At 47.8% G+C, this 18,284-nt stretch overlaps 1 protein-coding gene across 2 annotated transcripts in view; it reads left to right on the top strand.

Annotated features, from left to right (window-relative positions):
• The first annotated feature begins 11,220 nt into the window (after window positions 1-11,220).
• nus1 (NUS1 dehydrodolichyl diphosphate synthase subunit) overlaps window positions 11,221-18,284 on the top strand; it is a 35,614-nt gene continuing 28,550 nt past the window's right edge. For both annotated transcript variants that reach the window (XM_034162530.1, XM_034162531.1), the window contains exons 1-3: window positions 11,221-11,535; window positions 14,679-14,804; window positions 15,829-15,981. In XM_034162530.1, coding sequence (XP_034018421.1) covers window positions 11,271-11,535; window positions 14,679-14,804; window positions 15,829-15,981 — 544 coding nt within the window. In that variant the 5' untranslated portion in view covers window positions 11,221-11,270. The remainder of the gene's footprint in view (window positions 11,536-14,678; window positions 14,805-15,828; window positions 15,982-18,284) is intronic.

The raw sequence follows: 18,284 nt of genomic DNA, 5'->3' as shown, positions 1-18,284 counted from the left end.
ACTGCTGGCCCACCACCAGAGGGCGCCCTGCCTGGAGTGCGGGCTCCAGGCACCAGAGGGCGCAGCCGCCTCACAGGAGCAGCCAGGGTGACAGCTGTCACGCATCACCTGCAACAGCTGTTACCAATCAGCAGGGATACATCAGCAGGACGACGTCTCCACCTCTTTGCCGAGATATCGTTCTACCTGGAAGGTAATATTCTCAGCTGACTGCTTGACAGTAACCTTTTGTGATTTTTGTGAGTGATAACAGACCTTTTTTCCAACGAGAGGTGGAGGTAGCTTTCCTGCCGTGCGGATTACTGGGTGCAAACGCGCCCACCTTTAATTGTGTTTTTGTTCCTCGCCAGCAGTACCAGGTCCGACACGCGGAGGCAGTGGCCACCTGGGAGTTCGGGACTTGGCGATCTCCAGTATTCCCGGGGTCTGGTGGCGGAGGAAATCGTGTGGTTCCGGTTCTGCTTTGGACAGGTGTCTCCTAACTTCGAGCCTGCCCACACGACACCTTTGTGAATTGATTCTGATCTATTGTTGTAATCTGTTGTATTTGTTGTGCACATTCACAACAGTAAAGTGTTGTTATTTGACCTACTCCATTGTCCGTTCCTTTGCGCCCCCTGTTGTGGGTCCGTGTACCGACACTTTCCCAACAGGATATCTCGGCCAGCGTCATGGATCCCGAGGGGCGTCAACCGGCTGTTGAACGGCCAATGGAAGAACAGGGCGCACAGGCGTCCGCAGGAGGAATGATCGGTGAGTTGCAGCGGATCCTCACCGCTTTCACGGCTCGGTTGGATTTAATGACCGAGCAGAACGTCCTCCTTAATCGCAGGGTGGAGGCTCTCGCCGCGCAGGTGGAAGCGCGCCCTCAGAGCGCTGCTGCGGCTCTCCCTCCTGTCGACCCTGTGCGTAACAGTGACGTTCCACAGGTCGTTCAACGACCCCTCCCACCTTCCCCGGAAGCATACATAAGCCCTCCAGAGCCGTACGGAGGTTGTGTGGAGACGTGCGCGGACTTTCTTATGCAGTGTTCGCTCGTCTTCGCACAACGTCCTGTCATGTACGCGACTGGTGCTAGTAAGATAGCTTATGTAATTAATCTGCTTCGCGGCAAGGCACGCGCTTGGGCTACAGCGCTTTGGGAGCAAAATTCACGGCTCCTTCTGATATATGATGGGTTTGTGAGGGAGTTCAGAACAGTGTTCGATCACCCAAATAGAGGAGAGACCGCTTCAGCCGTGCTGCTGTCAATGAGACAGGGGCGCCAGAGCGCAGCTGCTTATGCAGTCGACTTCCGCATCGCGGCTGCGAGGTCCAGCTATAATAACACTGCCCTCCGTGCCGCCTTCGTAAACGGACTGTCGTTGGTCCTGAAGGAGCTCCTGGTGGCCAAGGACGAACCGCGGGATTTAGACGGGCTTATTGATCTCGTTATACGATTAGACAATCGGTTAGAGGAACGCCGTCGGGAGCGAGGCGAAGGACGTGACTGGATACGCGCCGCCCCTCTCCCTTCCGGGTTCGAAAAGGGGCCGCCCTCCCCACGCTCCACAGCCGCAGCGCTTTGTGGGGCAACAGCTCCCCCTGGTGACGTTGTTAGGGAAACGCACAGGGCCAAAATGGGGAGGCTGATCCGTGGAGAGTGTTTTCTCTGCAGCTCAACAGAGCACACACAGAGAGACTGCCCCAAACGGCCAAAACGTCAACACTCACCCTTAGAGACTGGGCTAAGGGGGGGTCAAGACATTCAAGTGAGACACACACAAATTGCCACACGACTCCCAGTCACAATCCTGAGCGGGGATTTAACCCTTCAAGCCCGAGCACTGGTGGACACGGGGTCAGAAGGGAATCTGCTAGACAGCAGATGGGCAAAGGAGGTAGGGCTCCCTCTGGTGGCGCTTCCTTCGCCATTGCAGGTGCGGGCACTAGATGGCACCCTCCTCCCTTTACTCACACACAAGACACAACCAGTAACTCTGGTGGTGTCTGGAAACCACCGGGAGGAGATTGAGTTTTTTGTAACTTCTTCTACCTCCCGAGTGATTTTGGGCATCCCATGGATGTTAAAGCACAATCCCCGGATCGATTGGCCGTCTGGGGTGGTGGTTCAGTGGAGCGAAACCTGCTATCGGGTGTGTTTAGGATCCTCGGTTCCTCCCGGTTTCCAGGCTAAGGAGGAGGTCAAAGTCCCTCCCAATCTGACGGCAGTGCCGGTTGAGTACCACGATCTTGCTGATGTCTTCAGCAAGGAGCTGGCACTCACCCTTCCCCTGCACCGTCCGTACGATTGTGCCATTGATTTGGTTCCAGGCGCTGAGTTCCCGTCCAGCAGGCTGTACAACCTCTCACGACCTGAGCGCGAATCAATGGAGACCTACATCCGGGACTCATTAGCTGCCGGGCTGATCCGGAACTCCACCTCCCCGATGGGGGCAGGTTTCTTTTTTGTGGGCAAGAAAGATGGCGGACTTCGTCCATGTATTGATTACAGGGGGCTGAATGAGATTACGGTTCGCAACCGATACCCGTTGCCATTATTAGATTCCGTGTTCACGCCCCTGCATGGAGCCAAAATCTTTACTAAGCTGGATCTTAGAAATGCGTATCACCTGGTTCGGATCCGGAAGGGAGACTAATGGAAGACGGCATTCAACACCCCATTAGGTCACTTTGAGTACCTGGTCATGCCGTTCGGCCTCACAAACGCCCCCGCGACGTTCCAAGCATTGGTTAATGATGTCTTGCGGGATTTCCTGCACCGATTCGTCTTCGTATAATCTAGACGATATACTCATCTTTTCTCCGGATCCTGAGACTCATGTCCGGCATGTACGTCAGGTCCTGCAGCGGTTGTTGGAGAACCGGCTGTTTGTGAAGGGCGAGAAGTGTGAGTTTCACCGCACATCTTTGTCCTTCCTGGGGTTTATCATCCTCCCCCAACTCCGTCGCTCCTGATCCGGCCAAGGTTGCGGCGGTGAGAGACTGGCCCAACCCACTAGCCGTAGGAAGCTGCAACAGTTCCTCGGCTTTGCAATTTCTACAGGAGGTTCATTAAGGGCTACAGTCAGGTAGTTAGCCCCCTGACAGCCCTGACCTCACCAAAAGTCCCCTTCACCTGGTCGATCGTTGCGATGCCAGCGTTCCAAGGAGTTGAAACGGCGCTTCTCGTCTGCACCCGTTCTGGTGCAGCCCGATCCTAGTCGCCAATTAGTGGTTGAAGTGGACGCCTCGACTCAGGGATAGGAAGCCGTGCTTTCCCAGAGCGGGAAGACTGATAAGGTCCTTCACCCGTGGTGCCTATTTTTCCCGCAGGTTGACCCCCGGCCGAACGGAACTATGACGTCGGCAATCGAGAACTCCTTGCGGTGAAAGAGGCTCTTGAAGAGTGGAGACATCTGTTGGAGGGAACGTCCGTGCCATTCACGGTTTTCACTGACCACCGGAACCTGGAGTATATCAGGACTGCCAAGCGGCTGAACCCCAGGCAAGCCCGCTGGTCACTGTTCGTCGGCCGTTTTGACTTCCGGATCACCTACCGTCCCGGGACAAAGACCGAGATCGGATGCCTTGTCCCGGGTACATGAAGATGAAGTCAAAGCGGAGTTGTCGGATCCACCGGACCCATCATCCCGGAGTCCACTATCGTGGCCACCCTCACCTGGGACGTAGAGAGAACCGTCCGGGAGGCCCCTGGCATGAAGCCCGGACCCCGGAACTGGCCGAAGACCAAACTATAACGTCCAACAGAAGCTAGGGCTGCAGTCCTGGACTTCTGTCACAGCTCCAAGCTCTCCTGTCATCCAGGGTGCGAAGAACCGTGGCAGTTGTCCGGTCAAGCAGCGCTTCTGGTGGGCGTCCCTAGAGGCCGACGTCCGGGATTATACTCCAGGCCTGCACCACCTGTGCCATGGGCAAGGCTGACCAGTCGCCGGGCATCAGGTTTACTCCAGCCGCTGCCCGTGCCTCATCGCCCCTGGTCCCACATCGGCCTGGATTTTGTCACGGGCCTCCCGCCGTCCCAGGGTAACACCACCATCCTCACCATAGTGGACCGATTCTCCAAGGCGGCCCACTTTCGTGGCCCTCCCGAAGCTCCCACAGCCCAGGAGACAGCGACCTCCTGGTCCACCACGTCGTCCGGCTGCATGGGATTCCAACAGACATCGTCCTCCGATCGCGGTCCCCAGTTCTCCTCGCAAGTCTGGAGGAGCGTCTGCCGGAACTGGGGGCCACTGTGAGTCTCTCGTCCGGGTACCACCCTCAGACCAACGGGCAAAGCAGAACGAGTAACACCAGGAGGTGGAGCGAGCCTTGCGCTGCGTGACTGCCGCACAACCGGTGGGCCATGGAGTACCCATTGTGCCTGGATTGAGTATGCCCATACAGCCAGGTGTCTTCAGCCACCGGCCTCTCCCCTTTTGAGGTATGTCTGGGGTATCAGCCCCCGTTGTTTCCGGTGGTTGAGGGAGAGGTCGTGTGCCCTCGGTCCAGGCCCCCTGCGGAAGTGCCGTCGGGTGTGGCGTGCCGCCGTTTGCTTTGCTAAAGGCCCGACGAAGGCAAAAGCCCATGCAGACCGTCGGCGGACCCCGGCCCCTGCGTATCGGCCTGGGCAGGAGGTGTGGTTATCCACAAAGGACATCCCCCTCCAAGTGGACTCCCCCAAGTTTACAGGACCGTTACATCGGCCCATTCAAGATCCTGAAGGTCATCAGTCCAGCCGCGTGAGGCTTCGGCTGCCGGCCTCACTGCGGATCCATCCTGTGTTTCATGTGTCCCGATTAACCCTCATCACTCCTCACCCCTCTGTACTACGGGTCCGGCGCCGCCTCCTGCCCGGTTCAGCGATGGCGAGCCGGCTTGGACTGTAGGCTGCTTTGGATGTCCGTAGGATGGGCCGGGGCTTCCAGTATTGGTGGACTGGGAGGGGTACGGCCCCAAAGAACGCTCCTGGTGAAGAGGAGCTTCATCCTGGACCCGGCCCTCCTTGCCGATTCTACCGCCGCCACCCGGACAAGCCTGGTTCGGGCGCCAGGAGGCGCCCCATTGAGGGGGGGGTCCTGTTGTGTGGGCCGCCAGAAGAGGAGGTACTGCTGGCCCACCACCACCAGAGGGTCGCCCTGCCTGGAGTGCGGGCTCCAGGCACCAGAGGGCGCAGCGCCCTCACAGGAGCAGCCAGGGTGACAGCTGTCACGCAATCACCTGCAACAGCTGTTACCAATCAGCAGGGATACATCAGCAGGACGACGTCTCCACCTCTTTGCCGAGATATCGTTCTACCTGGAAGGTAATATTCTCAGCTGACTGCTTGACAGTAACCTTTTGTGATTTTTGTGAGTGATAACAGACCTTTTTTCCAACGAGAGGTGGAGGTAGCTTTCCTGCCGTGCGATTACTGGGTGCAAAACGCGCCCACCTTTAATTGTGTTTTTGTTCCTCGCCAGCAGTACCAGGTCCGACACGCGGAGGCAGTGGCCACCTGGGGAATTCGGGACTTGGCGGCTCCTAGTATTCCCGGGGGTCTGGTGGCGGAGGAAATCGTGTGGTTCCGGTTTCTGCTTTGGACAGGTGTCTCCTATCTTCGAGCCTGCCCACACGACACCTTTGTGAATTGATTCTGATCTATTGTTGTATCTGTTGTATTTGTTGTGCACATTCACAACAGTAAAGTGTTGTTATTTGACCTACTCCATTGTCCGTTCCTTTGCGCCCCCTGTTGTGGGTCCGTGTACCGACACTTTCCCAACACTCTGCGCAAATCAAAAAAGACTCTCTGAGTATCGTGTTTGCATGCCAGCGTTTTCACTATTATTTGTATTGGCGGGGGCAGATTACAATAGAAAATGACCACAAGCCACTCATCTCAGTCTTCACCAAGTCCCTTCTCACAGCACCCAAACGACTCCAGAGCATGCTGCTCACACTCCAGGCCTACAACCTCAAAGTAGTGTAAAAACCAGGACCAGACATGCACATCAGTGACACCTTGAGCAGGGCCACAGTTCCACCACAGGGGTCAAACACAAAATACACCATCTGCTGCCTGCAGAGGGCACACTGAACAGATAAACCAGGATGACTACCTGAATGTCACCAGCCAGCAGCTGAATCAGATCAGACAACACACGTAGGGTGATGATATCCTTCAGATGTTGAAAGCAGTGGTGCTCTGAGGATGGTTAGATTCCCAGGAGGACACTCCTCTGGCGATCAGAGAATACTGGTCAATCAAGGATGAGATCAGTGCACAGGATGGAGTGCTTTTCAAAAGCCAGTGAGTCATAGTGCCAAAACCATTGCGTGCGGAAATGTTGAAACGCTTTCATGCTAGCCATGTAGGAGGAGATGCCTGCTACATACAGGCCGGTGACATGCTGTACTGGTCCAACATGCACGGTGAAATCAAGGACTATGTGAGCCAGTGCTCAGCGTGTAATGAATACTCTTGTAAGCAACAGCAAGAGACAATGATGTCACATGCGCTCCCAACAAGACCACAGCAGATCTTCAGCATGAATCTGTTCAAACAAGCTGGAAAAGACTTTCTGCTCATGGTGAACCATTATTCTGATTTCTGGAAAATAGAGCTGCTCCCAGATCTATCAGCAGAGACCATAGTGCTGAGGTGCAAGGCCCAGTTTGCCTGGGTGATTACACACTGTGGTCCCCAGTTTGACTGTGAAGTGTTCAAGAAGTTTGCAAAGGAATGGGGTTTTGACCATGTCATGTCCCAGGCATCCAAAGTCGAATGGAAAGGTTGAGTTAGCCATGAAGATAGTGAAGAGGCTTTGCAAGAAAGCAGCCAGTGCATGTAATGACCCGTGGCTGGCCATCATACAGGAAGAACACACCCACAGAGGGCATGCTCAGCAGCCCTGCACAGAGACTGGTATCTCATAGACTAAAGACTCCGCTTCCAGTAAGTGACACGCTCTTGGGGCCGTGCGTGGTCACAGAGATCCCAGAAAAACTGTGACCTGTGACCAGTGGTGAGGGAAGCACTCGAGCGCCGCCCTGAACAGCACAGCAGCCCACCTGATGGGCTACCCAGTGGTCCATCCAACAATGTGATGGACACTAATAAGGACTGTGACACGAGTGCCCAGGACGTTAGGCCACTCAGGCAGAGTGACCTACACCAGCCCATCATTCACCCACCACCTGTGCCAGGGCACAGGACAGCCAGTGGCAGGCTGGTGAAAGTGCCAAAGAGATGGAACTTCTAGGTTGGCTTACTACCTGATGGGTTTGTTATTGCTGTTGACAAAAAAAAAAAAAAAAAGACAGAAGAGAAAAATGTCTAAATTTTGGTGTAATGTTACAATTTTGATGGTTTGCACTACAGTTTGGTTTTCACTGTATTTACAGAAGAATCAGAATCACAATCGCCTTTATTTGCCAAGTATCTACAAGAATACCAGATTTGAACTGTACTCTCTCTAAGTATGTATAAATATATACTAAACACTAAATAATTCACAGTAAAAATGTGTGTGTCAAGGCGTGGCATAAATCGGGTGGACACAAGTGCAAACTCTCACAACAATTATGGTTAGAATCAGGTTTAATTGTAGAGACAGGCAGGGATTCGGCACAGAGGTGGTCCAGCAACAACAGCAAAGATACAGACAGACGTGAGGCTGAGGCTTGGTCCAAAAAACAGGTTGTGGTCAAAAAACACAGCGTGAAGGTAATCAGAGGCAAAGTCAAGTATAAGGTCGAGGGCAAAACAAGGTCAGATACTGGCAGGCTGATCAAGACAAGATGTGAGAGCTGGAAAGTGTAGTACATTCAACAATCAAGGAAGAGACTGAGACTGTGAGACTGGTGATGTAATTAGTGGAGAAATGAGGAGCAGGTGTGCAGAAGGTGCTGGAAGGGGGCGTGACCAGGGAAGACAAAAGGTAAGTGCAAGAGCGTGCAGTGAGGCAAAAGCAAAGTGAGCTGGGGCAATATAAGTGGCTGAAAAACCAATGGTGCAAAGCAAGTAAAGTAAGTGACAGAAAAACTAACAAAGAATAACGTGACGTGTTCCAGACAAGCAATAATGTGTGAGCAAAATAAAAGGGGGAACAAAACTAGGAAATAACGTGACAAATCCAAACAGCGGAAAACAAAAAATTCTATGATTATAACCGAAAGTAAAACAAGGACTGATACAGATTAAAGTATAAAAATAAAATGCAATAACCAAAAAAAGACATAACAAATCAAATTACAAACTGAGCAGAAAATACTGACATGAAACAAAAACCAGTAACCACAAAGTGATAAACAGAATACAATAAATGACAAATGGAATACGATATGCAAAGAAACACTGAAGGTGAATAATAACCAAAACCTGTGACTAGAGCATAATACAAGAAATGTGATAACCAGAACTAAACTTAAAGGGCCAGGAGTGAAAAAACAATAACCATGCAAACTGCAAACTAAATAATAAGGTGATGAATTAAAAGAGTGACTAAATACCAAACAAAGCAATAAACAGAACCAAACAGACTACCATGATAAAGTATAAACTAATGAAAGGTAAAACCAGATAATCAAAGAGGAAATAAGGTAACGAATGAAGACCTCACCCCTGAGCCGGGGCTGGGCATGACAGGATGATGGATGTGGAAAAGATGATGAGTAGTTCCTGGGGCAGGTTGAACTTCCTGAGCTGTCTGAAGAAGTACATCCTCTGCTGTGCCTTTTTCCTGATAAAGTCTATATGGGAGATCCACTTCAGATCTTGGAAGATGGTAGATCCCAGCATGAACCGGAAAGTGTCCACAGTAGACACATTGTTGTTGGGGATAGGGGCGGGGGTGAGGGTGGGCTCCTCCTGAAGTCTACTAACATCTCCACAGTCTTAAGCGGGTTCAGCTCCAGTTGTTCTGACCACACCAGAGGACCAGCTGTTACCTCTGTCTGTTTTCAGCCTCATCCCCTAACGGTAACCCTAACCCTAGCCTCATCTCCTGGATGAGTCCAATGATGGGGTGTCATCCGCAAACTTAAGAGTTAACAGAGGGATTCCCTGAGGTGCAGTCTTTTGTATAGAGGGGAGAAGAGCAGTGGGGAGAAACACACACCCCTGAGGGGCACCAGTGCTGATTGTCCATGTGCTGGATGTGATGCTCCCTAGCCTCACCTGCTGTGTCCTGTCCATCAGGAAGTTGGAGATCCACTGACAGGTGGGAGCTGACACAAAGAAGTTGGAGAGTTTTTGGTGGAGAATATCGGGGATAATGTGTTGAAGGCCGAGCTGAAGTCCACGAACAGGATCCTCACATACGTCTCTGAAGAGTCCAGGGCCTGCAGGATGTAATGCAGACCCATGTTGACTGCATCCTCAACTGACCTGTTTGTCCAGTAGGCAAAATGCAGGGGGTCCAGCAGGGATCCTGTGATGTCCTTCAGGTGACTCAACACCAGCCGTTCAAAAGACTTCATGACTACAGATGTCAGGGTGACAGACCTGTAGTCATTTAGTCCTGTTATGGAGGGTTACTTTGGGACTGGGATAATAGTGGAGCGTTTGAAGCAGGAGGTGACCATGCACAGCTCCAGAGATTCACACACACACACACACACACACACACACACACACACACACACACACACACACACACACACACACACACACACACACACACACACACACACACACACACACACACACAAATATCTGATCAATGTATAAGTTGTATCTTAAGAAGGGGAGATATTATGGGACTGTTGTATCAGCCCCCCTTCTATTCTAGCAGTCCCATGCAGGAGGGTGGAAGTGTGTGTATGTCACATCCACTTGACAGTTCTACATACAGATGTACATTGAATACACACAGAAGTCTCTTGGCTTGTTATTATACATAAACACCACCCTGACAATTGCAGTCAGGTCCACAAGTATTCGGACAGTGAGTTTTGGGGAGATTATTCTATTTAGGAATTACAAACATTTTAAACACAATTCCTCCATGTAATTGGTCAAAGTAAATATAAAGATTTTTGTTAGACATCATTTTTTCACTCAGTTTTCTTTAGACGTATCAGGAGATGAACCACATAACCATTTCCATCAATCATTCAGGAATGCAAACAGTTTGGCTCTGTACGGTAAATGTGTCTGAAGGAGGCAGCTCTTAAACAGTGAATGTCCAAGAAGTAGACCAGTGAGGGAAGCCACCAAGACACCCAGACACTTTTGCAGGAGACCAGTGAGGGAAGCCATCAAGACACTCAGACAGCTGTGCAGGAGACCAGTGCGGGAAGCCACCAAGACACCCAGACACCTTTGTAGTTGTGATTGGAGTGTCACCAGTTATCCAGAGAAGAAAAATCAAATCAAATCAATTTTATTTATATAGCTCCAAATCACAACAAACAGTTGCCCCAAGGCGCTTTATATTGTAAGGCAAAAGCCATACAATAATTACAGAAAAACCCCAACGGTCAAAACGACCCCCTGTGAGCAAGCACATGGCGACAGTGGGAAGGAAAAACTCCCTTTTAACAGGAAGAAACCTCCAGCAGAACCAGGCGCAGAGCAAAAAGAGAAAGAAACACTCATCATGGGAACCCCCCAGCAGTCTACGTCTATAGCAGCATAACTAAGGGATGGTTCAGGGTCACCTGATCCAGCCCTAACTATAAGCTTTAGCAAAAAGGAAAGTTTTAAGCCTAATCTTAAAAGTAGAGAGGGTGTCTGTCTCCCTGATCTGAATTGGGAGCTGGTTCCACAGGAAAGGAGCCTGAAAGCTGAAGGCTCTGCCTCCCATTCTACTCTTACAAACCCTAGGAACTACAAGTAAGCCTGCAGTCTGAGAGCGAAGCGCTCTATTGGGGTGATATGGTACTACGAGGTCCCTAAGATAAGATGGGACCTGATTATTCAAAACCTTATAAGTAAGAAGAAGAATTTTAAATTCTATTCTAGAATTAACAGGAAGCCAATGAAGAGAGGCCAATATGGGTGAAATATGCTCTCTCCTTCTAGTCCCCGTCAGTACTCTAGCTGCAGCATTTTGAATTAACTGAAGGCTTTTTAGGGAACTTTTAGGACAACCTGATAATAAAATGGTCAAATCTCAGCTACAGCCTCCCATATGCCTTCTGCCAAACTGTGGCTGAGGGGGAAAAAGTGTTTTATGTTTGTTTATTTTTATTTTGTATTATTTTTTAACAAATGTGACGTCACCGCGGTGCTGTCCAATCAGCGAGCTCAGGCGGCGTGGTGACGCCGGGAAGATGGCGGCAGTCTGACGCGTTGTGAAGGAATGGCGCTGCTGCTGTTGTTTTACGGCTTCTTATGGCGACTGCTGCTGCTCCTGGTCTACGTCCACAAGGCGCTGCTGTCCTGGCTCCGGGTGCGGCTGTGGGACCGCTGCCGATGGCCGAGCGGCGGCGACAGGAGGCCGCATAAGGTTCCGGTGCACATCGGCCTGCTGGTGGCGGAGGAGCCGAGCCTCGAGGCCGTGGCCGACCTGGTGGTCTGGTGCTCGTCTCTCGGTGTGTCCTACATCAGCGTCTACGACCAGGATGGTAAGACAGGCCGGGGTTTCCGGATCGGGGCCCATTGATGGTGTGGTTCTGGTTCTGGTTCGTCCGGTTCTGGTGAAGCCTTATTCTGAAGGTGTTTTTCCTGATAAACAGGTCGTTATATTTTAGTCATTCATAATTCTTTTTTTGTGTAAAAAGTACACAACCTGTCCAAACACAAAAGTGCAATTAAATAAAACTAGAATATTTTTATTTGTTTCTCTGTTTGCATTAAAAACCCTCTGCCACGGTAAGAGGAGAATTCAGATTCTCTGATGTTACAATTTTAAAGAATAAGGTTTTATTGAGAAACTACAGATACAGAAAGTTACTCCAAAGCAGAGGTCTCAAACCGGTTCCAGAAAGGGCCGAGAGGATGCAGGCTTTCTGTGCAACCACCACTCCAGCAGGTGATTTCACTGATTAACTGATTTCACCTGCTCAGTGAAATCACCTGCTGGAGTGGTGGTTGCACAGAAAGCCTGCATCCTCTCGGCCCTTTCTGGAACCGGCTTGAGACCTCTGTTCTAAAGAGTCACGGACAACATCCACTCGCAGTAATATCAAGTTAAGTCAACTTTGTCAATTCTGCAATACAGACACATTGAGAATAGGAATGCTGTTCCTCTCAGTCTCCCAGACAATACAGAGCGAAAAAAATGAATAGAATGGGGGGTGTGTGTGTGTGTTAGTGTTTTATTCTGTAATCGTCAGAGTTTTTAAAATGTCTATTGAAAAGTGTTCTTTTTTTTAACGATGTCGTGCAAGTTTTATCAGTCTGCAGATTAGAGGTGGGCGGGTCGATCCTAATATCAACGATCCTCATGTAAAAAGATCGATACTCAAGCTTTTTTTCTCTCCCTCACGCACTGACTGCTGCGCACGCAGATTCATCAGAGTCTACACTCTGTCTGTAAGAGCAGCGCTGCACTGTCACACAACACGGAGCAGCGCACCCTTGTGTTGTGGTTTGTCAGCCCTCTACCTTAGCAGATTTTGTTTTAAGTTGTGTTGAGTGATATTTTTTTTTAAACAAATGTTGATTGTGATAATAAAGTATTTTGTTGTCATGTACAATGCTTGGCGAAATTCTATCCTAGGTCTTTTGGATCCTTTGAGTCTATGAAGTTTAAATATGAAAAAGTATCGGTATTGATATCAGCGATACTGGGCCTGTATTTACTTAGTATCGGATAAATACCAAAATTCCCGGTATCGCCCACCTCTACCGCGGATACTGATCTGTGTGTTACAGATACAAATCGGTGTCCTCCGAGATTCGAGGAGAAAAATCCCTCTCTCAAAGCCTGGCTGTTGCGACAGTTGTTGTAAAGCGGGACTGGTTGGTTGCTGCGGCGACGCTGTGTGGCTCCTGCAAGACACTAAAGCTAAACGTAGCATGTGGACATTGCAAACTTTTAGAGCTCTCAAGTTTTAAAAGAAGAATTGTGCAGCATGTCTGTGTCACAGACCTACGTCGGATATAGGGAAGATGGCGAGAAAAACAGTTTGAAAAAATCTGATAAGGACAAGAATCCGTGGCTTCATCAACACACCTGAAAGATAAAAGAAACGGGAAAAGTGAAGTGTGCCATCAGGAAACACGGTAAGAATTTTTCTCTCTCTGGAAAATAAACATTGTGCTGTTCAAACAGGATTTAGAAAAAAATTGTCTTTTTTCATTAATCTTAACTTTTTTTCATTGGAAACAAAGACTGTGGCTTTCAGGTATTTACATGAATTTACACAAGAATGTAAATGAGTTTCTATTAATGTAGAATTTTCATGGAAAAAAGACACTGTAGCTTTGAGTGGATTTACAGGAATTTACACAAGAATATGTGGCTTTTTTACTAAGGTATGTTATTGATATTTTACCATGATTTTCAAAATATTCTACAAGCTTTAGCTGTGGTTTTTGAAATGCTGTAACAGTCTTTTCAGTCTTCATGAATTTCATGTAGTTTAATTGTTCTGAGTTAATGCATAATTTGGTTTACAATTAAAAGGAAAATCATTCCAGGTCCTACTTCCACGTCATATTCTGTTATTTCAACATGATCCTCGACTGTTCAAATGAAAGGTTGAATACAGAGCCATTTAAGTATGTACTAATTTTGAGATTTTTTTTTGTTTCATAAGATGCTGAAATGTATTATTAGATAAAAAAAATTAATTAATTTGGTTTCTGGGATCCCACGGGGCCCGAGACCCCAGCTCCTGGAGCCTATGCCCCCAGACCCCAGGCCTGTAAATGAGGCTAAACTTTAGCTGTTCACATTTTACATTTGATATTAATATTTGCGGTCTTGATCCTGTGTGTAAAATGCTGGCTAATGTGATACTAATGGTATTGATCTTTAAGCGTGACGTGAATTAAATAGAGGGAGCTGACTGACCACCAGTGAACCTGCCCGTAAGATAAAGATAATGGCCAATAAACCCTTACAGCATTTGACAATATATGTACGTCGATTTATGAGGTGAAATTTCCTAAAATCATTTGCAAAAAGAGCAAAACAAATTAAGATGTCTAAAGCATTGGCCAACTGTTTTTGCACACTTAATTTCGTTATGATAAAAGACATCAGGCTTAACCACATTGAATTTTTAAGATTTGCACTGCACAGTGTTAGTGCGTCTGTCGATCAGTGTGTCGATCGATGCGTCTATCACTGCGTTGATCGGTGTGTGTTGTGCAAATTGACCAGTGATTCAACATTAATGAGCTTATTAATTTAAAGTGCATGTAGTGTGTAACAGCCCTTGGAGATACATTCAGTGTTTGAGGTGGGTGTCAGGAGGACGACGTCAGTGTCTGGAGGGGAGGGGGGTTCTGTGTCCAGAGTTTGTGTGTGAGGGGGGCAACAGGGGAAATGGGGGAAGAGCAGGGAGGGAGTTCAGTGCTCTGACAGCCTGGTGAGTCGAACTGTCCCTCAGTCAGCTAGCTGGTCCTGACTGACAGACAAGATGGGGCGGGGTATTAAGGAAAGAGAGAATTTGTGTAAAGTTGCCTTTTGTGAACTTTTTAACACAGGTTTACATTTATGCCACTAAAAATGTACACTGGCTACCAAATTCAGGGATTTTTTGTTTGTTTGATTGTTTTTTGAGGATGTGTTCTTCTCATTGGTCTGTTCCCCCAGGTAATTTTCAGAAGAATAATGCCCATTTGTTGGACGCAATAATGCAGCAGCAGCAGCAGCAGGACTTGTTGGGTGCAGATGGATCAAAATACAACATTGAGTTCCTCAGCAGTGACAAACATGGAGGTAAAGGTTCAGCACATTTATCATTTGTATGTGGCTTGGATGTATGTTTTTGCGTAACTGTCAGGGTAAGGTCTGGCAGTGTGGGCTGGAGTGGCGTGTCACTGCATCCACCCCACTACCAAACTGTGTCCTGGATGGCAACCACCCAGAGAGACAATCAGCCCATTCCCCACCTCTCCAATGTACGAGGGGTGATTGAAAAGGTTTGAGCCTGACCAAGAAAAAACACAATTAATGTAATGCTTTATTTTTCAACATAATCAGCATGCAAGTCCACAAACTTTTTGTGTGGCTGTGTGGTGTAATTTTTACCAAAGACCAGCAGTGTGCTACTAACAGACATGACGATATGCAAATGCCAGAAGATGATTATGTTGTGCATTACTGATATCATTTAACAGATGGTTAGGAGGATAAAGTATGTAGTCCTTTTGCACTGACTAAGTAATAGCATTTAGAAAAACACAGCTGATATATTCAAACATTGTATGCATAGACATATGTTGTGTGCAAAATGCATTTTTTTTATTTTTATTTTTTTTTAATAACCATGTGGCCAGAATCTATATTATAATAGCCAAATGGCCTCTGTGTGCGTGCATATGGCTTTCATCACAGTGAAACTGGGGAGAGCTGGCATTTGCCATTTGGTGTGCTTATGTATTTTGGGTCAAGAATGAGCACTGCAAAAAAAGAAAGTTGATAGGACAAATATTTTTTGAGAAATTAGCGATTGTAGGTAACAATTGTAGGTGGTTCCCCATCTTTTGCATTCTGAGAAACCAGCATTTCTTGAGAATGCGTGAAGTTTTGACTCACTGGGTGCAATGTTGAGAAATGTTGCTTTCTCAAAATGCAAAAGATGGAGAACCATGGCCTACTTTTTCTGAGCCAGGCTCAAACTTTCTCAATTGCCCCCCGTTAGATATCTTTCAGTTGGTGCTTGAGGTAGTCTAAATTTGGCTCTCTGTTCAGACAGCTGTTAAGGGAGTTGTCTAAGTGCGATTGTTTGTGTGTGTGTCAGTTTTGTTGTGCAGACCCAGGGTGATGGTGCTGTCTCCAGAGGATGGGAAGCAGAGCATCGTCCATGCGGCACAGCAGCTCTGTCGGTCTGTGGAAAACAAAGAGACCAGCTACAAAGACATCAGTGTGTCTATGCTGGACTCACTGCTCAGAGGTAATGTCTCTCAGTGACCACATCATCATGGATGTCTGTTGCAGTCCAGCTTCATATATACATGTTTAGTTATTCCTCGGCCTCCTTTAGCAGTAATGGTACTTGTAATAAGTGTAGCTTATTCATAGCTTTGGAGGCCAGGCTGGGCGAATTGGAGACTCGGCTCCGCACCTTGGAAAATTCTACAGCTAGCCAGGCCCCTGTAGTCGGTGCGGACCAAGGTAGCTTAGCCGCCGTTAGTTACCCCCTGGCAGATCCCGAGCAGCCGGGAAAGCAGGCCGACTGGGTGACTGTGAGGAGGAAGCGTAGTTCTAAACAGAAGCCCAGTGTACACCGCCAACCCGTTCACAATTCTAACCGTTTTTCCCCACTCGACGACACACCCACCGAGGATCAAACTCTGGTTATTGGCGACTCTGTTTTGCGAAATGTGAAGTTAGCGACACCAGCAACCATAGTCAATTGTCTTCCGGGGGCCAGAGCAGGCGACATTGAAGGAAATTTGAAACTGCTGGCTAAGGCTAAGCGTAAATTTGGTAAGATTGTAATTCACGTCGGCAGTAATGACACCCGGTTACGCCAATCGGAGGTCACTAAAATTAACGTTAAATCGGTGTGTAACTTTGCAAAAACAATGTCGGACTCTGTAGTTTTCTCTGGGCCCCTCCCCAATCAGACCGGGAGTGACATGTTTAGCCGCATGTTCTCCCTGAATTGCTGGCTGTCTGAGTGGTGTCAAAAATGAGGGTGGGCTTCATAGATAATTGGCCAAAGCTTCTGGGGAAAACCTGGGTCTTGTTAGGAGAGACGGCATCCATCCCCACTTTGGATGGAGCAGCTCTCATTTCTAGAAATCTGGCCAATTTTCTTAAATCCTCCAAACCGTGGACTATCCAGGGTTGGGACGCAGGAAGCAGAGTTGTAGTCTTACACACCTCTCTGCAGCTTCTCTCCCCCTGCCATCCCCTCATTACCCCATCCCCGTAGAGACGGGTGCCTGCTCCCAGACCACCAATAACCAGCAAAAATCTATTTAAGCATAAAATTCAAAAGAAAAAATAATATAGCACCGTTCAACTGCACCACAGACTAAAACAGTTAAATGTGGTCTATTAAACATTAGGTCTCTCTCTTCTAAGTCCCTGTTGGTAACTGATATAATAATTGATCAACATATTGATTTATTCTGCCTTACAGAAACCTGGTTACAGCAGGATGAATATGTTAGTTTAAATGAGTCAACACCCCCGAGTCACACTAACTGTCAGAATGCTCGTAGCACAGGCCGAGGCGGAGGATTAGTGGCAATCTTCCATTCCAGCTTATTAATTAATCAAAAACCCAGACAGAGCTTTAATTTCATGTGAAAGCTTGACTCTTAGTCTTGTCCATCCAAATTGGAAGTCCCAAAAACCAGTTTTATTTTGTTATTATCTATCATCCACCTGGTCGTTACTGTGAGTTTCTCTGTGAATTTTCAGACTTTGTCTGACTTAGTGCTTAGCTCAGATAAGAATTATAGTGGGCGATTTTAACATCCACACAGATGCTGAGAATGACAGCCTCAACACTGCATTTAATCTATTATTAGACTCTATTGGCTTTGCTCAAAAGTAAATGAGTCCACCCACCACTTTAATCATATCTTAGATCTTGTTCTGACTTATGGTATGGAAATAGAAGACTTAACAGTATTCCCTGAAAACTCCCTTCTGTCTGATCATTTCTTAATAACATTTACATTTACTCTGATGGACTACCCAGCAGTGGGGAATAAGTTTCATTACACTAGAAGTCTTTCAGAAAGCGCTGTAACTAGGTTTAAGGATATGATTCCTTCTTTATGTTCTCTAATGCCATATACCAACACAGTGCAGAGTAGCTACCTAAACTCTGTAAGGGAGATAGAGTATCTCGTCAATAGTTTTACATCCTCATTGAAGACAACTTTGGATGCTGTAGCTCCTCTGAAAAAGAGAGCTTTAAATCAGAAGTGCCTGACTCCGTGGTATAACTCACAAACTCGTAGCTTAAAGCAGATAACCGTAAGTTGGAGAGGAAATGGCGTCTCACTAATTTAGAAGATCTTCACTTAGCCTGGAAAAAGAGTCTGTTGCTCTATAAAAAGCCCTCCGTAAAGCTAGGACATCTTTCTACTCATCACTAATTGAAGAAAATAAGAACAACCCCAGGTTTCTTTTCAGCACTGTAGCCAGGCTGACAAAGAGTCAGAGCTCTATTGAGCTGAGTATTCCATTAACTTTAACTAGTAATGACTTCATGACTTTCTTTGTAACAAAATT

This window comes from Thalassophryne amazonica, chromosome 21 (assembly GCF_902500255.1).
Source record: "Thalassophryne amazonica chromosome 21, fThaAma1.1, whole genome shotgun sequence".
In the NCBI taxonomy this organism is placed as follows: domain Eukaryota; kingdom Metazoa; phylum Chordata; class Actinopteri; order Batrachoidiformes; family Batrachoididae; genus Thalassophryne; species Thalassophryne amazonica.
This window is presented reverse-complemented; position numbering and strand designations above follow the sequence as displayed.